The 26,777-nt window shown below is 25.1% G+C and overlaps 2 protein-coding genes across 2 annotated transcripts; one reads left to right on the forward strand and one right to left on the reverse strand.

Moving 5' to 3' along the window:
- Positions 1-11,776: 11,776 nt before the first annotated feature.
- On the reverse strand, positions 11,777-18,925 carry LOC113556090 (N-terminal kinase-like protein). Its single transcript, XM_026960827.2, has 16 exons — positions 18,522-18,925; positions 17,043-17,192; positions 16,801-16,926; positions 16,539-16,726; positions 15,589-15,679; positions 15,213-15,524; positions 15,015-15,138; positions 14,708-14,805; positions 14,556-14,648; positions 14,347-14,482; positions 14,068-14,259; positions 13,081-13,212; positions 12,856-12,974; positions 12,573-12,686; positions 12,061-12,142; positions 11,777-12,008 (listed from the first exon to the last, which is right to left on the reverse strand). Exons 1-16 carry the CDS (start codon positions 18,636-18,638, stop codon positions 11,878-11,880), a joined length of 2,205 nt encoding a protein of 734 aa, XP_026816628.1. The 5' UTR covers positions 18,639-18,925; the 3' UTR covers positions 11,777-11,877.
- A 2,325-nt stretch (positions 18,926-21,250) lies between these two features.
- LOC113558515 lies at positions 21,251-24,760 on the forward strand. The gene is made up of 4 exons (XM_026963996.1): positions 21,251-21,440; positions 21,519-21,797; positions 21,883-22,162; positions 24,498-24,760. Exons 1-4 carry the CDS (start codon positions 21,328-21,330, stop codon positions 24,642-24,644), a joined length of 819 nt encoding a protein of 272 aa, XP_026819797.1. The 5' UTR covers positions 21,251-21,327; the 3' UTR covers positions 24,645-24,760.
- The last annotated feature ends 2,017 nt before the right edge of the window (positions 24,761-26,777 follow it).

The raw sequence follows: 26,777 nt of genomic DNA on the forward strand, positions 1-26,777 counted from the left end.
ATCTCCATTCAGAATCGTTTTTGGTACCTATACAATGATACTTGTCATTGCATTTAAATTTAAGATCACATCCATTAAAGTGACCTACTCACCTACTCTCCATCTCTACAATGCAGCAAAGCGATACCCACTTTCTCAACCTTTTTAAATTTAAATATGGAAATAGTCTTACAAATTTTAATTATTTGAAATATTAAATACGTTAACGGCAAAACAACGTTAATATGTTAATTATCAGTATTTCTGTTTTGTTGCTATTTTTGATTTTCAATAACACAAGTTAAAATTATTTAGCCTTCCCCATAAAAAAATCCTGGCTACACCCAATTGCATCGTTTGTCATAAAAGTCTAAGTAATATTCGATAAAAATTTAAACCTACTAATACGAAAATACCTAACTAATACCTATATTTTGTAATTTGTGTATACAAATTTCGTGTACGACGAGTATGATATTCTCAATGTATCAACTACTCAACCGATTTTAATGACATTATGATCAATGTGTGTAATTTTATCTCCGTGATCCGTCATAAGATAGGATAGTTTTTATCCTGGTAAATGACCTCAATATATTACCTCTTTATTAACCTCTGACCGAAATAAAACGATTTATTTAATAGCGTGAAGTGTAAATAAGCCACTGAGGTTGTCTGTTGGCTGAAAAAAATATTGCAAAATAAAGGTTAGAGTAGCCTAATCCACTAAGATTATTTCGTGTTATGTAATATGATATTGCTATTAAGTAAATTAATTAAACTTACTATTAAAAATACGGTGGATTAGTAGGTTAAATCAATTTTTGCTGAAAACCTGAAAAAATTGAATTCGAAAATACCATTGAATGTACATAATATAAGGCTGTGCGATTATTTAATCGATTATTCGAATATTAGATTATTTTTAATGAATGAAACATAATCGGTTAATCGATTGAAAAAATGCAACTCTAGACGGGACAATTATATAAAATTGATATGTCAAAGATATCATCTATACACCAAATCACAAAACTAAAAATAGTTTTTTTCCTTACGCTAAATGTTAGCATTGTTAGCATTAAAGGTAACCAAACTTAACACGGGTGCATTTTGTATGGATGACGAAGTGTACGGGGATAGCTAGTAATTATATGAAAATTACAAAGTAACTTATTTATAGAAAACAACTTTTTTTAAACATAAGAATATTGTATATTGATAAAATAATTATAATAACAGTATTAATAAACATAAATTTAAAGTCAAAATTATTTTAGTTGCAATCGTATTCCTTTAATTGTTGATTGTGCATCGAATTGGTCAATAATTATATCAAAATTTAGTTCAAATTTTTTTTGTAATAAATGTAATAAAGCCAAATCCTTTAGTCTTGGCCAATACTATTTCGAGTATAAGTTACGGCGTAACGACGAAAATGAACGCTCTAATGAAATCGAACTCATAGGAATTTATAAAAAAAGTTTGAATGGTTTATAATGTTTATATATATATACCTAATAAATATTAAATAATATAATATTATAGACGTGTTCTAGAAATTTTAAATGTTTATGTCACATTGTCACGGTCTTAGAATTTATGCCACAAAAGAAATATTAATAATACTATTATATTTATAGCTGTTTATGTATAGCGAATAAACAATATTAGGTACGAGTGTGCTATGTGCCTCAGAACAGCCTGAAATTAACTAATAGTATAGTTTAGTCGTGGGGGACCCCCATTCGCCCCGCCAAATGACCTACGCCTATGCTACACCTAGTACACCTCACATTTTATTTAAGTATTAAGTAGAGGTCAATACTCATTACTATCACCGAACGGTAAATAATATAATATTATGATTGATAATTGACAAATGATTGATAAAATGTAAGGAATTCTTCTAGGTAGTTACTTACTGGAAAGTGAAAGGCTGGCGGGCGTTGAACGACGGACGACGGTGCAGTTTTAACCCTTTGCGCCGAGCTTTTCTTGCAGCGAGCCAGCGACAATATCCTATTTTCTCTAAACCTCTTATGATGTTGAAATGACACAAACTGAATAAACCGAATATGTATAAGCTAATTTCGTATAAGATTATAAAGTTATAACACAAAATTCCATTCAATAAAACTAAATCACATCGTTAAATAATGTTTTATTGGATTAAATGTAAACCATTTTCATAATAACTATTTATTTTAATGTGCCAAAAAAGTTATAAGCTTTAATATATACCATCTCGTAAAAATAATTATTAGTTATTACATGTAGGTATTAAAAAAAAATTATTTATTTTATATCTTCTAAAAAATATATTCTCTAATTGCAATTTTGTTTAACCAATCATTTTTTATAACTCAAATTACATTTGCATTTGTATTTTTATTGGTCTTCTTTCAAATGTAAATGATTTAAATATTGCATTTATAAATTTTCCATTTCAATAAATTAAAGTTTTTCGTCTTTGTAAATAAAATGTACCCACCTACATAATCATTTGGTTTTTACAACAACAGCAAAATAAATTCTATAACTATTTATAAACGAATTAACAATTTAAACTAAATATTATAGTTGTTTTACATGTTTTATTATAATTCAAATTTTTTAACATTTATTATTTAAAAATTATTTAAAAAGTCGATATTTTATTAGGTACGCAAATTTAAGAGTGTAGTACGATAAAATATTTGTGCATCTAGGTACTAGCTAGTAGCAACTAGTGGTTGTTTACACGCAAACTGATAAGTAGAGCACGGATTTTTATGCATTTAAAATATTTGAATATTTATTATGCTAAGTGAACACTAAATTTGTTTCATGACATAACGATTTAAAAAATAAAACTTTTTAGTGCATATTTTTGCATATTAACACATTTTTCTATTTTAATGGCTTATTTTACAATTTAATTTGCATATTTTAGTTTTTTCAATTTTTTTTTTTAGACATTTTTAAAATATATACTATTGTCTATTATAAAATGAGAAAAAAGTATTATATTTTTACAGTTTTGTTTCATATCAAAATTAATTAATACTTTAGGTATACTATGGTAATAGGTATAAATAGTTTTCCCAAATATGAGCTTAGATCAATAATGGGGGAAATAAAATACGTATACCGAGATGATGAAAGTGACGAAAAAATAGAAGAAAAGTAGAAAAGTACCTATAGTAGGGTTCTGTAATTTTTTTAAAATATATTGTATTAATTAAATGTTCAAAAAATAAATATTTTTCTGATATTGTATGCATATTTTAACATTTTAAGTGTATAATTATAATATTTATGCATATTTAAGATCTTTTAGCACATATTTGATTGGTTTTTATCGCACTCTATTGGTAAGTGATAATTGCTGTTATATAAGTTGGATTGCTAATATTAATAAATACATTTGAAATAATTATATATTACACTAATAATTTATTATACGTAAAGTAACCGAATGATATCATAATTTGTATAAATTAGTAAGCAACCAAAAGTGTGAAGACGCCTAGCGAAACTAATCTGCCTATAGTATATTCAAAATAAGACTAGTCTGGTTGTATATAGACCTTTAAAAACTTAAATGTTTGGTATAGAAAAAAAATTGTACGTAAAATTACATCACATATTGATTTATTGAATAGAAACCAATTTAAAATATTAATTTTTTTACTTTATTAATAATCATCACGCAAGTAGTATAATGCATTTTACAATTCGCAGGACATTTGTATCATTGGAATCGCAAGAGCGACGTTTCACTAGTATACCCAACCACGAACAAAAAATTTTTTTGATGATGGATTTGCACAAAAATCGCTGAAATTTGCATAATTATTACGTCCGTTTAAAATTTTTTTATTGAATTATTATAATTACCGTGACGTTCAGGAAACTCAAAAATATTTCGATTTCTTTCCGGAAATGTCATCCATAATCGACATGTTGATTGTCACGATCGCCACAATCGTTGTGTGAGTATTAATATTTTATTTTTTATATAATTTATTAATTATATATTCGTATTATTCGTGGAGATATTTTATAATATTATGTTAGGCTTCTAATTTTTGTATTTTAATTATCATTAAATAATTAATCAATATTATATATTTAGACTAAATTTTCGAATTTAATCATGGCGCAATTTGTGCTACAAAAAGTCAAAAACTAGATTATTTGTAATAATAACCGTTTTGTTGTCTTAATAATTTGAATGACCAATTTTGAAATAGCACGTTTTCCATTACAGATATTTTTATTATTTAATTATTCTTATGCTGGGTTGTACAAACAGCCACTTAACATTTAATAAATAAATAATGAGAAAACTGTTTTCTTAAATATGATTAAGTAACCCATTATTGGTGATTAAATTTTAATTAATCATGAAATGAATAATTTTTTTTATGCGACTCGGCTTAGACGACTTAAGTGTTTTAATACTTAATATCTATATTTGAAACAATAAAATTAATCTTACCATGAAACTGCAGGGTGATTTACGAAAAAAATATAATTGGAATATTAATTTTAATTTTAATTATTAAATCATTAAAATATAATTGAGGTTTAATATATTTTACATAATTTATTCCGTTTTAACAGCTATAGAAACTAATATAATTTAGAAAATATTTGTATGAATCGACTTTAATAGACATATTATTAAAACATTTATACAAAACAGTCACTGAATGTTATCTTATACTTCTAAATCTAATGTCCCACCATGCAAAAACTGTTTCAAATATTCCAGTAATATATATTTTTAAGTTCCATGATAACATATTAACATAACAATGTACTTAATATTATAAATTTTAACATTTCTAAAAAAAATTATATTTGTTTTATTACGTTTTAGTGATTATAGTGGTGATATATATTTAAAATTAAAACATTTTTTTTTTTTTGTATTTCTTTAGTTTTAACAAAATTTTTTGTATTGACTAATACTATATGAAAGACCACAACTTTGCTTTAATTTACAAACGAATTTGAAGCAGTACGTCAGTTCAAAGATACGTTATAGTTGATGTAGATGGGTTGAAAAGTAAATTCATTTTTAGATTTTTTATCAATCAAAAATTATAATTAAGGTAGAGACGTTTTAATGATTTTATTATACAAAATAATATATAAACAAATGAAAATAAGTAATCCGCACAATATTTATTTACAATTTAATTTATTAATAATATAACTAAACAATTTTGATGTATAAAAAGTAAATTTAAGAGTTAAGACCAATGTAAATAGTTGTGCATTTAATTCCCTATGTTAGTACTAATAGTACTATGGAAAATAGTACGTTTTGTAAAAATTTCAGGAACTGGTACGTTTTGCGTCATTATTCATTTTGTCAAATAAAAAAATTGTTTACATAGGAAATACTACTTACGATATAATTTGGAAATAGTTACTTTTGTTTTCTATTTTCTATTGCATAATTGTCACTCCTCGTATATGTATATTGTATCTATACTTATTCAGAAAGCTATATATTCTACGATTTGCTATGCCGTTTATTCTAAAAAAGTATACGACTAAAAGTCTATAAAGTATAAATTATAATAGGCATTCTAAATATGCATAGGGAGTAAATGTAAGTTACTATACGAGGTACTTATTACAGCTAGGTGGATATTATCTAATTCAACGTAATTTCCTACACAAAAAATACACCCATTGATAGATAGATACAATATATATTATATAAAGTTTCACCATCCACCATTAGTAAATAGTTTATTTGCTTGTGCCTAAAAATCAAAAATATGTTATAAAGGCACAGGCATGGCACCAAGGGGGGCAAGGTGGAACTCTAGCCCCCCTAAAAAACAGTTCAGCCCCCTCCCACTAAAAAATATGCACGATATAATAAAGCCATAAAAAATTATCAATTGAGGAATAAATTGAATTTATTACAAATTATAATAATTTAATTAATGAAGTTTGAAGTTTGAACAAATAACATCTTTGGTCTTTTTATTATGGATCAACCTACTACTATTGTCTAGTAAGGAAAAAATTGACTACAATTTCAATAAAATATGTTGCTAACTGAAAATCATTTAACTAAACTGTTGCCTAGTATATCTGATGGTTTATCAAATCAATGTATAGGCATATAGGTACAGTATACTTATGGTATGGTGATCATTTTGCAATCATTATTATTATTAGTTTAAAATTATTTTATTATTTAAATTTATAAATAATTTAGTTCTATTTATATTAGAAGAACTAAAAACTATTTAAAAAAAAATTCACTCTGGACTAATTGCTAATTGTATAGGTAATGAGTGAATGATTATGGGATCAAATGAATAGTTTGAAAAATGGGTTTGCCAATATTAAGTACCAGATGGTACCAGGATAAAAATTTTCAAATAATTCTAGAGATAGAGTTTTTAAATTTACAAGCAGACACTAATGTTAAAGAAAAATGTGTATGTTTATACACTAAAACAGTTGATTTTTATACATAATTTTGAATTTATTCAAGACAATTTTTGTTTGATAGAAATATTTTTTAGTAAAAAATTTGTAATGAATTGTTCATGGATTGATAGAGCATATTTTATTTGTACAAATAATATAATTTGATTTTAAAATTAATATGTTTTATAAGGTGTTAAAAAAAAATCATCAGCAATATTCAGACTAGCTTTGAAAATAATGAAAATAATGTTCAATCTTGGTTTAAAACTGCAAAAACAAGATTTGATAAAGAAAAGTATTTTGCACAGTGGGTACCTATATAATTCAGGACTACTTTATTATAATTTTCGTTTTCTCAATCAGATATAAACTAATCACAGATAATATGGAATTGTATTTTAATTTGTAGAATTATAATAAAAATTGGCCATAAACAACAAAATAAAACTTGATCATAATTACACTACAACAATATTATATTTAAAAATTGGTATTTTGATATTTCCCGTCATCCCAATTATACTCCACAGATATTTTATAGTTATTCTACACCAAAAGTTGGTAATAATACAATTTTAAAACATAGTTTTTCCAATAATTTCATATTCTAAAGTATAGATTTTCTAAAGCATGCACCCAAATTGTTTTATTCATGATCTGTGGATCCAAAAATTATCTCTAATAGGGTCCAAAACGAAAATTATAAAATTGAAAAACTATAATATACCTATTTGTAGAACATATGGAATGGGTAATTTGTTCACTGTTATGTGTTAAGTGAAATTTATAATTAATGTGTTTGGATAACATGGTATTTTCTATGGAAATGTATAGAAACATTTATTAACATTTAGTTAAAGTAAATCAATTAAGTAAAGTAGTATTAATATTTATAAAAATAACTGCTGGCTGCCACACTGTTTTTATTTCAATTTAAATTCAGAAATAATCAAATAAACAAAGAAAGTTATAACCTTACAAGGACATCATACCCAGTGTCTGATTTACCAATTCATGGGCCAAGTACAATTTACACTTTTGGACCCCAAATTGTTCATTTCTATTTTTTTCAATACCACAAATAAAATTTATGCAAAATATATTTTTAAATTAATATTATATTTAATTAGCTGTTTATAAATGAAATAAAAATGTACTTCGGTAAACAATAGAGCCAAGAAAAAAAAGGTGGAAAAATGGGTATCGCTCTGCTGTATAGTACAGATGGAGAGTAGGTCACTGGTCACTATAATAGATGTGTTAAATTTGAATGCAATGACAGGTATTATTGTACACGAAAAACGATTCTGAACGGAGATGATTTGTCAGTCAATGATAATTAGTATATTACCTATATTTAAATTGTAATACATCGTTATTTGACTTGATATCGAAAAAAATTATATTTCATACGCTCATAAAATTATTTCTATATTGACGCTGGAATTTTCTTTTATAGTTACTTAAAGGAAAACTTATGGATAACCTTGCATTGAATTTTTAACCTAAGGTATAAATCACAAAAATTTTATGAATTTTCAACTTCAAAATTCCTTGCAAATTTTCGCGATTTTGATATATTTCGTAAACATTTGAAGTTTAAATGCTTATAAACAAAAATTGTGACTAATGATTTTTGATTTTTTTTTACTACGATAAGTACAACTTATAATAAATCTTGTATTAAATTTTAAAGATTTTTTGGAAAGCCAAATTTTTTTTATCGGCATATCAAGAAAAAAATTTAGAAAAATCGAAAACTTCAATGGTTTATACTATAAACTTTTAGTTTAAAAAAATTCTAAATATTTTGAATATTTAATCGTAAATAGATAACACTAATATAAACATTTGGTGAAAATTTTAAGTATTTACAATGATTTGTTTTTGAATTACAGCAAAATCGATTTTGCCAAGAAGTGTTTAAGTATACTTAAAAATTTTCGTTTTTCCGTTATTTTTTCAGGGTTTCTCCTGACGCTTTTGAAAACTACTGGAAATTTTTTACTTTTGACCCCCCAAAGTACCAACTAGATAAATTTTCCTTTTCAAAGAACGGCTGAAGTCAAAAATCAAAGCATTATTACTACTCCAAAACGTGATAACAGACACAAAAATAATAATAATAATAAAAAAAACACACATCATTGTAGAATCAATACATTCATCACTCCGTTCAGAATCTTAAATAAGAACAAAAAAAAAAAAAACATGAACAATTTTGTTTCGATGTTTTCAAAAATTATGGTATTTGTATATATATTATATCAAAAACATTAATCAAAGACAAATTATAAATATAAAACTTAATATTAGTACCTACATTAATTATTTTTAGTAGGTAATATTTTAAAATTAAAAATATATTTTCATTAATTCAATTGTTAAATTAACAATACATTTGATAAAAAAAATGACCAAATTATTTGGGTATTAATTATTTATATGTGTATACATAATATTTTCAAGTATTTTTCGTTTAAAATTTAATAAAATATTTAGGTAATTTTTGGTTAAACATTTCTTAATAATTATTTAAATGTCTTAAAAAGTTGGTATCTTTATAAACATAACTGATACACGGTTTATACTTGTCTTAATCTGTTGATAATCACAAATATTATTAATCAGAGTCATTTAACTTAAAAAGGTTTAAGTAATTATACAGCTTTTTTTTATATTTGTCAAAATTATTTAACTGAATTGAATTACAAAATTTATCTACTAATTTATAATACGTATAGTCACAGTAAATAAATATTATGATCATAGGTAATTAAAGTATTACTAATCTAATAAGTACTCATAAATCTTAAATAAAATGCAACATTTTAAACAACAAAACTAAAATTAAAATTAATTTATTAATTGCCAATTATACTATTTAGTTTCAAAAAAAGTATTATGCATACATTTTGATAAAATACCTAATGATTATAATTTAAATAATTTAAAATCATATAAATATACATATAAACAAAACTTTTTTACAGAAATAAAAATATTTGTGAGGGTATAACAATTTACAAATATATATTTTTATTTAATAATAGTATTGATTATAAATAATAATAATTATCATACAATATACTTAATGATAATATTATGTATACAAATTATTGCACGGTATATTTTTAAATATACTTGACATTTATTTTCTCAATAATTTTTTTTATATTAAATGTCTTAAAAATGTTATATTATTATTAGCTATAAGTTCTAAGAATACAATTTTGGGAATAATCTTAATTAATATTTTATATTAAATGGATAGTCAATTGTAAGAGTTTTCTGTTAGTGGCACAACTAAAATTTTAAGGCTTCAGTGAAAAGGAATTTCTTAGGCCAAAAATTGATACCTGAGCATTGTAATGATAAGTTGGAAAATTATGTTTTTCAAAAAAATGTTCTCACCTCTTTCGATAATAATTATAACACTAGGGCTGTGAATTTAATGCACTAAAAAAACCAAAAAAAATGCATTTAAAATGATTATTAATTTAATTTAAATATTTATATGATATTAGTATATTATTGATTGATTTTTTAATAATATTACTTGCCTAAATCATTTTATTTATAATGTTTTTAAAGACATTAATTGACAAAATTAAATAAAAAATACCGGAAAATGAACTAAAAAAGAAGAATATGACCTAAAAAGGTAAAAAAATGACCTAAAAAATTAAAAAGATGTACTTACAAAATTACTTTCACAATCACCGAGAAGAAATGCACTTTCCTACAAATTCAAAACCATAATTATAAAAAATATTTTTCACTTTATTATCACGAAAAATTAAATGTTAATATATTTTATATTGATGAATCTTATGTTTTGAAATTAATAATAAATCTTAATTTGTTTAAATAAAATTAAAACAATAATATTTATTATTTAATCAAATTAACCAATGTTGAATAATGATTTTTTTCTTGTATGTGTATTAGTTTTTAAATATTGTTATGAGTGTTATGACTTAATAAGTATTAAGTATATACATAATATATTCCCCAGTTCTTAATACTCCACTGGAATTAAACTAATTATCTTTGTTACCATACTTTAGTTATTTTTTTTATTTTTAAACTGTAATATTATTAAATACACAGGTACAATTTAACAACGGCATATTTGAGTTGAGACCATGGGAGGAGGGGGGTGCGAAATTAATTTTTCTTCTATACAAACTAAAAATAATTTACAAATGATGACCTAAATAGGCATAAAATTCTTATTATGATAAGCATGATATCATTATGATCTACAATCTTTATCATAACCAAATGGAAAATTTTTCAAATAAATAATTAATTAATGTATTATATAGACAAAAATAAGAATGATGAGGAGAGAAGTAAGAAGTTTATATTTATTTTTTAAAATTACCATTAAATATAATAAACGCAACATGGATATAAATCAAACTTTATTATTAATGAGTCAGTTAGTATAAAACCAATTATATTAGTATTTAAGTTTTATCATTTTTATATATCTATACATTTAATTTTTTTTTAATGATATTAAGGAGTAAAATGTACGGGATGCCTCTAAAACCTGAAGCCCTAATAGGTATTTTCATTAGGGCGGTTGTTGTGCAATTGTAACTTTTCGACAGTGATAAAATTGTGATAGGGGTACTGGACTTCTTTCAATAAAACTTGACTCAAATTTTTTGTTATAAACCATTTAAGAAATTTATTTTTATTTGTTAATTTTATTAAATGATCATATATTATTCATTAACAGTTGATAAATAATTCATTTTTCTGCAAAAATATGGTATTAAGATATTAAAAATCATATTTTATAAATTAAATTATCACTTTACATTAAAATATAGATTAAAATTAAGTCCAGTAAATAATTAAGTATTCAAAATGTGTTATCTTAATGTATAATTTTATACCTGGTTGCATTAAATCATTCTTTAAATGTATTTAATGAACGGTTTTATTGAGCCATTCAGATTGCACAAATAAATTAATAAAAATGTATTGGTTTTTAACATAATACCAAGTTTATGTTGAAGTTTGAGGTTATTATAAAAAAGTGATAGAAACTTTTCAGCACTTTTTATTATGAATAAGACAAAGCGCACAGTGACAACAAGCTTAATGAATAATGAGTGACTAAAATTGAATAAACCAAAATTGGACCTTTAGTTTAATAACTAGTACCCAATAGTTTAATGATTTAATAACATTATTTAACGTTTTATGAACTTTAAGAGGATGAATAAGTGTTTATTCATTCAATTTCATTGATTCATTAAATATTTAATGAACGTTCATGCAACCTAGTATTAATACTAAGAGTATGCTATAAAAGTAAATTCATAAATTAAAAAGTCATAGTAATTCATGTATTTGATATTTTTAAACATTATTTATAGTTCTTAACAAAAAACTTAACATTTTTTTTGTATTAACTATTTTTCTTAGTTATAATCTTTTACCACCTAATTTTAATGATTGTTTGTTGTTACGTTTTGATTCTAATTGTCTTATACGTTCTTGTTTTCTTTCTTCACGTTTTTTACGCATTTCTTCTTTTATCAACTCAGCTTCTGCTTCTATATAATCAATTAGTTAACACATATTTAAAACAGTTAATAGAATACTCACTTTTGGCAACTTCATCAGGATCCTCCAATAAAATAGGCTCTTGATCTTCCCAACCAAAATCAGATTTATTTTTTACGGAATTCTATAACAATAAATTATATTGAATATTATATTAAAAACGTAATTAATAATTAGTAAAAATTAATAAAATAATTGTAATACAATTTTAATAGGTATACTATCTACTATTTTGTGTATACTAAAAGATCAATCATCAAAATATCTAGTTTATTGTAACTAAAATTTATTTTGATTCTAGAGTCCTAGCTTATAATTGTATTTAATAGAAAACCATGATTAACATTTTGGTTTTTAAATTAAGTGAGTTTAATAATATCTATGTATGTTATATGGTAATTTTTTACAATAAAAATTGTGTTTTTATTTGTTATTGTTTTAGTTTTTATCATTTTAATCTGTTGACTTTTGTTGTTCTATATCTGTTTTAATTTTTTAATTTTCCAACTGTTGGCATTTTAACCATATTTCATTTTTTATAAATTGTAATTTACCGAAGTGTCATCACCAATACTCTCCCAATCATCTCCAACATTCCATCCAGAATTATCATCCCAATCATTGGGCGATGTAGAATCTTCCATGGAATTTTTGTGATTTAGCGAGTTCTAGAAATAAAACAATTTATTTTTAAAAATCAAAAAATATATATATAATTAATAGATCAACTCCTTTTGAAAAAAAAAATGGCATGTATAAATAAATAATTTTAAATATAATATTATGATATGTTAAAGAAATTATTTATTAACTATTGTGTAAAAATAAAAATCTAACCTGTATGGTATTTATATTATCTATTTGTTTCTCTTTGTACTCATTTTTCACAGTATTGTCTTTCGGTAAATTGCTGTACATCTGTTCACTGTTGTTTAAATTTATATTGTTTGAGTTACCTTAAAACAAGTTAAAACAAGATGAAATTATTTTAATTCTTTGGATTAGTACACATTATTATAAATAATAAATTAGGTAAAAATCATTGTAAATAAAAATACTAACTCTTTGATAGTTCAATTGATTTATCATCTTTTTGAGGAATTTTGGATGAATAAAATTTGGAAGTCACCGTAGTAACAGCCCATCCTGCCCATCCGGGTATGGCTGGATTCGTAGTATTAGTGACTTCTTCTTCTACAAAATATAATAACCTTATAAAATTATTATTTAAATTCAATATTTTAGGCATGCGCGATCCCTTTTGGCAGTGGTTGAAGGAGTAGATATTTTTTTTTTTGTACACCATTAATATTAAATTATTATAGTATTTGTATGACATAAACAAACTAAGTAACACAAAGAAGAACTAATTAATGTTTAATTGATTAACTAGCGAGCACCGTGACTCTGTTGAGAGGCCACAGAAAATGGTCACCACGGTGTTGGCGGTCTATAGATGATATGTGGGCGTTTGATCGCCGCTACGTAGCGACCAGTGACTACACATGTTTTTTGAATAGTGCTAAGCATCTATGAGGTTAGGTCTCGTTGATGTTTAATTAAATATTGGAAAAAAAAATTAATTTTTGAAATGTCTCAAATGGCAACCAAGGCAGTATGTTGTATATACTATAGCTATAGTTAGAATTTGAGCGTTAATAACATAACATACATAACGATTACGACAGAGAGAAACTAATATTATGTACATGAACCAACTTGAATTATGTAATATAGTTGACAGAAATGATAATATTCATATTGATGATCACTATGGCAATCAAAATTCTTAAAAAAAACAATTAAGAGAAAAGAACGCGACAAATGTGACTAAGTGCTTATTGTTAGTGATATTTTGGTCAATATTTTTAAAGATAATTTATTGATATTATTCATGATTTGAGATTACCTAATATTTGAAGTAATTAATAAACTATAATTGAAAAAAGAAATTTAGTCTGGAGGGGTGATAGCTGCCGATCCTGCCACTTAATTTTGCATGCTTATGTTTATGTATAATTTTATGTTAGATAACACAAGAATCTCTACCCATTTTTTCTTTTAATCTTTCATCCTCTGATACATTTTCGAGCTTTCCTAAAAATCCTTTGATTGTTTGAAAGGCAATATCTCGTACTCCTTTTTCAGGGTCAAGAGTTACTTGACATAATGCTGGCAATACTCTGGTCGATACTTCAATCAAAGGATAATACTGTTGAGTAGCTGAAAATGCTGAAACACCTGAACAATAATAATAATGGCATTAAAACATATTGTTTTATAAAAATAAAAAGAATTATATATTATAAAGAATAAGACTAGAACAACCTGCTATTCTTGATGGTTGAAATGGATCTTTGAGTGCACGACTAAACGCTGAGGACAGTATTTTACTCCTATTTTTTGGGTCTAAATGTTGAGCTATTTTACCTAAGCACACAGTGGTGTTGGTCCTTATACTACCCTGTGTTTCAAAATATATAATATGAATATATTATTATTAATTAATAATTTATACATGTCTTGTTCTATTATACCTGATCATCTTTCATTTGTAAGCGAGCAAAATGTCGCATTAACTCCACATTTAAATTATTATAATTCAATTTTGAGCTGATATAAACCATACTCTAAATAAAAAGTCTGTAATTAATATACATTTACTTTAAGGTTCAGATAAATAACTTACTCGAACAGTTAATTCTCTTATAGTTGGATTAGCATCAGCTAGACCACTGACTAATAGTGGGAATATATTTGTATTCAATAAATCGGCTTTTAATCGGCCTGAAAAAATAATAATTATTTAAAAATTATAAAGATGAAAATAATGAAACAAAAAATGGTACACAATTATATTTGTATTAATATTAATTGCTTTATTCAATAAACATATGATGATAAATTAATTATTTTATTTCATGACTGATATAAAACTAACAATAATGCTGGTAAATGTCAATAATTGACATACAATTATTAAATTATGTACATACTTGCATATAGTTCAATTGTACTAAGTAATAATAATCTGGTAGCTCGATCGTTGGACTCAAATAGTTTAACAATACAAGGTACTATTTTTTCCTCAAACTCATGATCATCTAACATGGCACTTAACTAGTAAAAACAAAATTAGATTGACTAAGTATAGGAATATATTTTTTATTCTCTATAAAAGTAAACTTGATTACCTTTATCATTGAACGAAATATAACTTTTTGTTCTTTAACATAATTAAACATTTCAAGAAGACTAGGCAACACATTGTAGAGGGCTATATTTTTGGGAAATGTTTCCAGTAAGCTAGGCAATTTTTCAAGAAATGCTGCTCGTTGAAAATCATCTAATATATGGTATTGGCTCAATGATGTCATGGTTTTTTCCAAATCATTACCAAAATATCCTTGTTCTCGTAACATAGAAATCACAATATCATATGATGGACGGTTCATAGGATCTACAGCTATCAACTTTGGATATATTGTCAAAATCTCTTTAGGAATCTGTATAATTAAAATGATATAATATTAATTATTTTTGTATATTTTAAGTAAAATATTAGTTTACCTTTTTTGACATTTTTAAGGCTGATTGATTACTTAATGGGCCATTGAATACTTCCCATATTAGTACACCAAGACCCCAAATATCAATTGAACTAAAAATAAGTATTGATTGTTCATTATAACATTTTTAATAATAATATAAAAGTATATAAATAATTTAGAGATGCCAGGCATATTAGCAGTCTATAATCAACTATAAAGTTATTATTTTTTAATGATAAAAAGTTTTATTTGATAAGTACAAATAATATAATAGATTACTAACTTAAATATTTTATTCACACTTATAGAAATAATATTATATTGATTATAGAAATCCAATGTTAAAACTAATTTACCTCTTACTAAAATAAAGTTTGTTCTATAGTCATTACAACTACAATGTTGGGTAAGTTACTTTTAAAAAGTAATTAAGTTATATTACTAGTTACAAAATTAAAAGGTAACTAGATAAATTTTTTATTACAAAAATACAAATGTTTAGTGTTGAATTATTTTATAAAACAAAACTAAGTATTAACTAGTTACAATAACACTGTTTACAACATTTTTAAATATTTAAAACTAAAAATAACAGATAAATGACAACATTAAAATAAGTAATTTATGCAAGTTAAAAATATTCATTATTTAATATTTATTTCTTATAATAATGTATCATCAAAATTGTTATAATTTCTTTGTGATGATTTTTTTTTTATTCAAATGTACTTACAAAATGCGTTTTATAGAAGCATTTTAAGGGAGAGATGTATTCAATTTTAGACATGTTAGTTAAATATTAGTAAAACCATATAATATTTTTAAATCATCTAATTGAAAAGTATTTAACGAACGTTTAGTGTTGGCTTATTTACGCAAAAATATGAACTATTGTTGGTTTAAGATGATTCAATTAAAAAAAACTTTAAAATCAGACAACCTTAAAATAATTAAATAATTTTATCTTACAACGGTGATTGTCGATGTCCAGGTGCACGATATAAATCACTAACATAAGATGGTGGAGAATTTTCAACGGAATTCATATATTCTAATTCGCCTAATTTCCATTGGCCGGCTTTATTTACGAATACTGACCAAATATTGACTTTATTATGGCAGAGTTTTGCTTCAAAGTTTAAAAATTTTAATCCTTCCTGAAATATATTTAAAATAACATTAACTTAAAATTATCTTATATTGAATAACATTAAAATAAAAATTTACTCACTATTATATTGGATATTCCCCAAGCAATGTACTGTTTCATAATATCTGTATTAAGGTTGTTTTGAGATGATATAAATGATTGAAGTGGCTCAACATATTCAGTAGATAAATATATTATACTTTTAACCTAAAAATAAATTCAATTTCATGATAAAAAAATGTTCATGCTTGATTATTGCTTTTAGTGATGAGTAAGTTATTTTGGTTAAAGCCATGCAATATGATTATATTTTTTTTATTTACTTCAGAGCTTTCCAAAAAACTAAGAATATTTGGATGTTTTAAAGTCTTCAAATGTTTTACAGCTGATTTAGCAAGTGCTGAACGGGTTTCACTTCCTGGAATGTCATCATTGATTAAAAATTCAAAAATGGAAACTTCTTGTGCTGTGTTCTGTTAAGAAAAAAAAATACATATATATATAATTGTTATTAGTTATTACATATAAAATATTTATTATATACATAATTTTGCGTTGTTGATGTATACAGTGAAACCTCTCATAATAGACATCTCTAAATAGCGGAAATTTTTTGGGGAACGGGGACATTTTCACACCTTTCTATAGGAAAACCTCTAAATACCGGACATTCTAAATAACAAACACTTTTAAGGTATTTTAACTTTTGATTTTAATCATTTCTATCATAAATTTGTGGAATTAGAAAATGCATTAACATAGGAAATGACTGTGTAAAAATACAAAACAATCTAAAGTAACTGATTTTTTTTTTTTAATATATGTTAGTTTTCATTTTTATATTATCATTTTTTTTTCTTTTTACCTTTACATTTTTAAAAATACATAAATATAATTAAAATAAATTTAATTTAATATGTACCTATGTATATGTATAAATAACTAAATAAATAATTATAATTTCAAATTTTTATTTCTATAATATTATATTTCTTCCTGTAAATACCGGACAAAAATTTGGCGGCCGAGGGTGTCCAGTATTTAAAGATTTCACTGTGTTATGTTAAATATGTTTGGCACAATAGCATGAGTATCAAATTAATTAAAATAGTTTATTTTAAGTGAAATTCTAAGAGTAAAAATACTTATTGGGAAGATAAGCTTATAGTATTACTCAAAATGTATTTTAAGCAGCCTTTGTGGCTAGATATATTATGAAAAGGCCATAATTAAATTATTTGAAAAAAATATAATAAAAGTTAATAAATTAATTTAAAATATCTTTCTGTAAAATATTTTCATAAATGAGCAATAGTATTAATGAAAGAAATTAAGTTATAATTAAAATTCTTCCATGTACATTTAGGTACCATTGTATCTAAAAAAATTTTAAAAATGTGTCAATCATTTGAATGACTGATAGTGCTCAGCAATATTAATATAATTCACTAATTGAAGATACTCATTATCAAAAACATATAATAATGAATTGAGATACAAATAGGAAATAATTAGATTTTTTTAATTAACAATTGTAATTAAAAATCATTGATTAACTTTTAATTATAACCTGGTTAGTATAACATCAGTATGGAATTTATTGATAAACAGTTGTGACAATTTTGTTTAACTGTAGGAAATTATTACTTCTGAAGTTATTCAAAGGGCACAAATCATCTATATAAAATTTACAAATATTACTCAACCACGAAGGCATGTTGCTGAAATTTAAAAATCTTTGAATAATTATGAATTAATTTGTACTCTTTTTAAAGCCATTACAATTTACACTTCACTCTTACCTTTTTTTTTCCTTTATTCAATTTCCACAGACTTTTTTCATTGAACCCGTAACTCGGTGATTCGCTGATTTCGTACGGAAAATCTTTGGACGAGTCTCTTGAGAATATAGTCCACATATTTGTAATTATTTACGAGAGTACGTTAGGGGGCTTAAATCTAGACTACTACGACTTTAAACATAACTATTGCCTATTAAATATTATTAATTATTATATTGTAGTAACGATTAGTGGAGAACAATTAAATGAAGAATGAATTGACTACGTCGAACCATGACTATCTATTTTGTTATGCATCTAACTCAGAAGTAATAAAATCACAACATTAAATAAATAATACGTTTTACGGTGATTGATTTGACAAAATAAATTTGTCACATATTAATAATAATAATAATAATAATAGATGATATTTATTGTTCACACGATTTTTTTAATGTTGTTGATAATAATATTTTATTATTTTGATTGTACAGACTACAGAATCGGCGGCGCTTATCGCCGATAACAGGAAATTCTAACGCACCAACATGGTTTTATATATATATACAGATCATATACCGCGACTATAGAGCCATAGCCCATATTCTCGCCTATGTAAACAATTTGAAGCATATATTAGCGACGAGTTTGAAATGCGTTACTGCGACTGCGTGAGTATACTCGTTCCATATTTATTTGAGTTATCACTCATGAAATCCCAAGGAGAATGAAGTTATTAGAATAAATGTGCGACGAACACACGCGTGCGCAGATAGCACGTCTCAACAAAAAACTCGTCGCTTATAATCACGGTTAAAGATATTAATATGTTCTTCGAATGGTCCAAATATCGGGATAATATGGATATCCATCCATCGTATACGAATATATTATGATCTAAGACAGGGATGGCGAACTTATGTCACGCGTGTCACAGAGTGACACTCCAATTTAAATACTCGTATAATTCATAATTTTTACTTCACTTTCCAAACAAATTATTGATAATTTGAAATTATTTTTAACTTATTATTGTAATATATCATAAGATATTATCAACGTAATGTCGTAATCGACGTAATCTGTATTTTCCATTTCCTAATCTCATAAAATTAAATACGTACAACCATTGATTTTAAATACCAATATATAAAATATGGTACAACAAATGAAATCATGTTTATATGTTTAATTATTTTTTAATCAAAATAAAATGTCTGAAAAGTTTCTGACACACGAGACAAATAAAATCAAACCAATCATTTCGATTTGACACGCAGTTATCAAAAGGTTCGCCATCCCTGATCTAAGATATATATATATATATGTATATAATTTATGAAATTTATGTACAATATCCCTCTGGCTCATTGGTCCTATGATTCAAAACACTGAATAGATAATATTATATTACTTATAATTATTTGTATGCATTATATTATTATGAAGTTGAAAATTATACTTAGACGACGGCGCTATCCTCACGTCCTCACATGTGTTGTCTCCGTTTTACGAATATACATGACAAATTTGAGTTTAGTAGAACCAATTAAGTGTTCTTGGCTGTTGCCTTTGATATTTTAATAAATTACCTATTATTACATATTCACATTTATTAAAAGTAAGAGCATTATCTGTGTGCTGTGTGCATAATCGTTGGCTTTTTCGATTTTTTATTTTTTTGCTAAAAATGAGCTTATGTTTTTTTATTCTCATATAGATCTATAGATCTCAGTTAACAATCGTGTGTAACTACTATGTAGGCGAGTTAAATATATATTAACACATGACAAAAAAGATCTATTTTGTCGTGTATTAACATATCTACCTACATGGCTACGTGCCTACGTATACACTTGTAAATTATAATAGGTAATAGACACCTTCAAAAAATTAAGTATAATTGTAGGTATTATTAAATATCTAATAACAGTTAATCCTTGATCAAAAATATACCACAATAGTTTCAATATTTAAACACATAAACTCATAAATCATTGCACAATATATAACAAAAATAGGTATCGGTACTCGTAATCATGATTAGTTAGTTAATCATGCTCGTAATATAATAACTCCGTATTTTATAAATATCATATTAATATAACTGTTTATTTAGGTAGAAATTTAAAATAATTATTGTTTGTAAGCTCCATACAAATTTCGACGTTTGTCAGTCGTAGTTTTAAAAATGCCTATGATTACCTACGTCATACATAACAGTCCTTTTTGAATTTTCACATTTTTATAATTACTTTATAATATTATATTATTATAATACAGTGCACACAATTATAATTATACAACGTAAAACTGTGTACAAAATCAAATAGTTCGATGTCATGCTCAAAAAAATCACGATTGGAGATTATGACGGGCGAGGAAATAAACGATGAACAGTTTTCGGCAGTCACAAAAATCGTAACGAGGTCAGGTTGCAGCTGACCTACAAAACGCACCCACGTCCCCCAGGGCTAGGGATCAGGAATTCAGGACCCGCCGCGTTATTGACGCACCGACAGATATAAAAGAACATTTTTTAAGTATATTATGCTCGACCGACGTGCCGGCACAATATTATTGATTTCCGAATGTTCTAGTCAGTAGTCATGCCACGCACAGCTGAGAAAAACGTCATTGTTCGTAGTCTGTATACTGTTGTACATCACCTGACGGCGTTCGCTTATCACTCGTCAGTGTTATCACCGCCGCCTTCTTATCTTATAGATAACAGACTACTACATAAGCAAACGACCGCTTCAAAGATACATTACTCATTATTTAAATTTTTTTTTATCCGTTTTTATTCGATTCACTTGGCACAATGTTCGCGTCTAAAATTCAAACTCAAAATGAGAACAAAGTGAACTTTAAAAAGAAAACTTACGCGGAACTACAGGAACTGTATGAACGACAACGCAAGATCCTCAGTAACAAGTATGAATTTTGTCCCAAAACAACTGTTGGCGAGTTTAAATGGCCACTAAAATGTTGAATTTTTTGTTTTCCCTCTAGACGATTCATTGAAGGATTACCTGACAAAGGTGAGAAACTGAAACAATTTATTGCTCAGCTGGACGTTGAACTGAACATTCGTGACGTTCACAAAAAGCTGTGCACAGACATGTTGGCGTTGAATATTGGCAAAGACCAATTGGATACCCTCGAATGGACTGGTAAACACGCCACGGCGATACATAAGAATAATCAGTCAGATGTCGTTGACGATGATGAAGATGTGTTGAAAATGTTTGCTTCACATTCGGGAGTTTACCAAGATAAAATAATCATTAAGTATTTATTTTTAATTCCAATACTTATTCTTTAAGTGTTTTTTTTTTCATATGCGGTGAGTTTAAAATCATTAATTGTCTTTTAGAGAGAAACCAGAAAAACCATTGATTAAACCATCGGATTTAATTGAGGAAGATCCTATTGAAAATAAACAGCAAAATTACGATTCTATAGAATTTTCAGAAAATATGGAGCGTTATGCTAAAAATTTGTGTGGTCGTATTGATAATCATTCGTCTACAAATAAAAAACATTTTTTATTAAATAAACCGGCTGTACCAAACAAACATAGTACAGTTAAAATAGCAGATGTAAGCCTCAAGGAATCTGTCAAGTTACAGGTCACTTACGATAGTAAATTGAAGGTAAATTTAGTACTTTAACTTAGTATAATGAAGCTTGTGGCAATGGTTCTTAATGTGGTTCCCATCAGTTTAAATTTAATTTTTTCAATTCAATTGAAATATCCATTTTAATAAGTTTATTAAGGTATATTTTTTAAAATTAAGATACATTTTACCTGTAGCATTTCTATTTACATTACACATTTACATACACACACACACACACACACACACACACATATATATACACTATCATATTATTATCATGTAAAAGAGAACACAAAAAAAAATTATAAATAATAATAATAATAATAATAATAATAGGTATAAAAATGATATAGCCAATAAGCAATATTTTTTTGTTGAAATAAACATACCTATAAGAAGTTAAAAAGTATTATAAAATAACAAAATAGCCAATGATTAATGTTTAAAAATTATACTTGTGCGAAGTTGTCAAAAAAAGTATTATATAATAATTTCAAATAAATAAAAAAACACATTCAGTAATCACTGATAGTTTTTTTTATATATTATGCATAATCATAGTTAAAAATATTAAAAAAAAAAAAAACAATACCAACATTTATTTCTTAACCATTTTATTTATATTCATACTTACATTCTTACTTTTGCATTAGTTAATATATTAATAATTTATTAGATATTAAATTTAGTTGTTTGTTTGCTCTCTATATTATTTTAAATGCTTATACATCTTAATTGTTTTTAACTTGATGATTTGCTTAGGTAAAGTTAACTAGTTAACTATGTCCTGTAGATATTACCGTAATTAACAATGTTAAATAGACAGACAGTCAAATGCTATAAGATATTTTCCTATACACAAACAATTAGTACTGGTTTGTTTAATTCTAAATTATTTTAGAGTACCTTACTTATATTGGGGTAATTTATTTTTTTGCTACTTATCAGCGTTAAACATTTCATGACATCTGAAAATCAATTTTTTAATGCAAATATTATGGTATATTCAGTTTCCCATCGAAAATAACACATATGAAATTGATGCAATAAATTCAATGTATACTATTTTAAATGTATTATTTTTTTAGTTAATTCTTCAATTTCTTAATAAACTTAAGTATTGACATTTGTTTGTTTTTGATAGAGTATTATTTTTTTTAATATTTTATTTTGTAATATACTTAGTTACCATATCATTTGAATCATTAATTCTTGCTTTATTCAGTCTTCCTTGACTAGAAATTAAATTCATTAAATATTTATGAATGCATTTGAGGCATAGTACTGCAAAAACAGTGTCAAAAATAAAGGCTCTTGACCTCAGTCTGAAGGTGGGAGCTTTGATTATAAAGGTATAAATGAAAAAAATTAAGAGGATGTAGAACCCGCATGTGTTGTCTCCATCTTACAAAGGTGCAACATAGCAAATTTTCATTAACCAGTTTCAATATTGTGCTGTTAGTTGATATATGAGTAAACTGATCTATTATATAATTTAAAGACAAGATTATTATCCAGGGCCCTACTTAGTCTTTTATTGATATTGTTAATTTTAATTAAGTTATGATTATTTTAAAATGTACAGTTTAAAAAAGGTCATAACCTACTTAAGAATAATATTATCAATAAAAGTCTTCGTGGGTCTCTGGATAATAATCTTACATTTGAATTTTATAATAGGTTAGTTTACTCTAATATCAAAACTAACGGCATAATATTGAAACTAATGAACGAAAATTTGTTATGTCGTAAGATGGAGACAACACATACGGGTACTACGTCCTCTTAACACATTTTTTTAACTTATTGATTTTCTATAAATATGTAATATTTTAAACAAAAAAAGAACAGAAATTGGAATTAATTTTTAAATGTATTTTATATACATTCACGACTTACAGGGCGAAAGGATTAAAGTGGACTCACTGTGGCTAAAAATAATATGGGTTTATTCTAAATACTTTCATCTATATAATATAAATTTAATAATGTACCTATATATTATTAATTATTATTATTATATACACAATATTGCAAGACTGCATCAGCTTATTTCTTGTATGACATGTGGCTTATTATAGTTTAGAAAGTCCATATTATATTGTCCATGTAAAATATTTTCTACGAGTAAATCATACTTTTCTCATCTCTGAGGGCTTATTGGTTTTGTTTACTATGACCTTAAATAGTTCAATTGTGGTACTATCGAGAGTTTTATTTTAATTTATAAAAGTACTTATTTTATAGTATATTTTAATTGCTGTAGTTAATTTATTAATGTATTCAATATGGTTTTGTTAGAAATATCCATTACTTATCTTATAATAATATTTTGTTTGAAATTTTGAATTATGTTTTTATTTTTAAGGAACTAAAAGCTGAGAATTTGAAACAAAAATCATTTCCAAAGTTCGACATGAGTAGTTATCGAAACACAAGTTTATTCAACTTTGATAACATTGAAGATGATAGTGATGACGATAATGACATATTCGATAATGACAGTGATGCATAATTTAAAATTTTGTGTTGTAGTTGCTGTTATATTTAAATTATGTTCTTTGTAAATAAACAACATGTAAAAATGTGTAAAAATTAAAGTTAGGTTAAATATTTGATTTTAATTTTATTTCTTAATAATTTTGTATGGAAATTTTTTTATTAATATTTAAATACTATTATTGTTTGTTATAATAGTATTTATCTAATTTTATAAATTATAATGAAAATTAAATAAATATCATGATAAATTATTTAATATGAATATATTAACAAACTAATAAATTTACCTACTTTTGATTATTTGTAATACATGTAAACATTTAAAATAATTATCACTTATAGTATTACTATAATATTATACCTTGTCTCAAAGGACAATAATTAGTTGGCCGACCGATTGTTATATGTTTCCTACTAATGACCCGTACTATTGGGCGGTTCCCAAATTAAATACAATAATATTACTAATTAGGAATATTAGTTATAAATGTTTGTACGTTGTCTTTGGAAAATGTCAGCTAGCAAGTTGGGGGGGGGGGATTTAGTCTTGTCATTGCTGGAACGATCAGGCGATATGGATGAAAAGTGATTATTCTCTTTTAAGATAGGGTATAGTTTGATGATTAGCTTTCTTAAAAGTCTTTCAAGTCCCCCTAAAAACAAATAAAAAAATCAATGTACTTTCCTTCAAAAACATTATTCAAAAATTACGTATCTAAATAGAATACTTTTATATTGGTAAATATTTTGAATGAAAAAATTCTTTAATTTCTTTGAAGTTCTTCGTAAATGGTACCGATTATCATTATCTTAAATATAAATTATAAAAATCAGAGAGCTTGCATCATCTGCTATAAAATATATTTGAAATTTGAATTCAATAAACCATTGTATCCTGTAGGTATACAAAAAAATAATATTGAGTGAAGATGGACAATTATTTAAACATTTTGAACTTAAAACGCTTATCGAATAAAATTGTACCTACTTAGGTCTTAGGTACTATGTCTTTTCAATAATTGTTAAATGTCTGTTAGAATAACTTCGGAGGAACATTTTATTAGATTTTCAAACCAGATACTTATTTAAAATGAAAATGGAATATAATTTTAAGAATAAAATAATTTGTGAATTTTTGGGATTTGATTACCTAATAGGTTAGTACCTACTATTAAACAAAATAAAACTGAATAATTTTTTAACTTTATCTATATTGAAATTTTAATAACTAAATTTCTAGTGAAGTGACAAATTTTTTTTTTTGAATTTTAAATAGTGAGCTTCCCCAAATCAAACTATTCAATTTTAGTATATGGACAATAGGGAAAATGCCTATGTTACCATAGGCCTATCTGCCTCTTTAATGCAATACCAGAAATTTATAATTTTTAAGAAAGTTTATATGTAGGTAGGTTAGCTACTGTAAGTATATATCTTGTAAAAAATATTTGTTCTATTATGAAGTATGAAATATGTTGATTATTACTAATTACACAGATTCTTGGTCTTAATATCTCATTATACCAATTACCAATTTAAAATCAGAATATAAATGTTAGGTATTTAAAATTATATTATTAATTGCCATAAATTGTCATAACTTTAAAATTATTTTGGTTAGTTGGCTCAAAACTAGGTTAGACATTTAGATGTTTGATCAATACAAATTTAGTATCTACTTGAAAATTCATCTATAACCTGATTATTATGATCAACATTATAAAACTCAGATTCACAGGAAACTCACTATTTAAAATTATCATGGATATAAATTATGCTAAATATACTATAATATAATATTAGGCTGTAGCTATTCGAATAATAACTTACTAATATGGTAATATTACTTAATTGTTGAAACGATACAGAGAATGTTCAATGTGAACATCGAAATAATATTTAATTATTTCATGTTCAATTTTATCGGCTTGAGAAGAAAACGAGCGCTACATTTATTTAATTATTATTATTTTTTAATTACGATATGGCGATTTTGTTTACGGAAAGCAAACAAATACAGCTTTATTACGGTTTATTATTTTATTTGTTCAGTAATTTATTTGAGTAAATATTTTTTTATCGAACAGTTTACTATAATATGTTGTGAACGTATATACACATTATGCGTGTTTGGATAATAAAATTA

Source organism: Rhopalosiphum maidis, chromosome 3 (genome assembly GCF_003676215.2).
Source record: "Rhopalosiphum maidis isolate BTI-1 chromosome 3, ASM367621v3, whole genome shotgun sequence".
Taxonomy (NCBI): Eukaryota; Metazoa; Arthropoda; class Insecta; order Hemiptera; family Aphididae; genus Rhopalosiphum; species Rhopalosiphum maidis.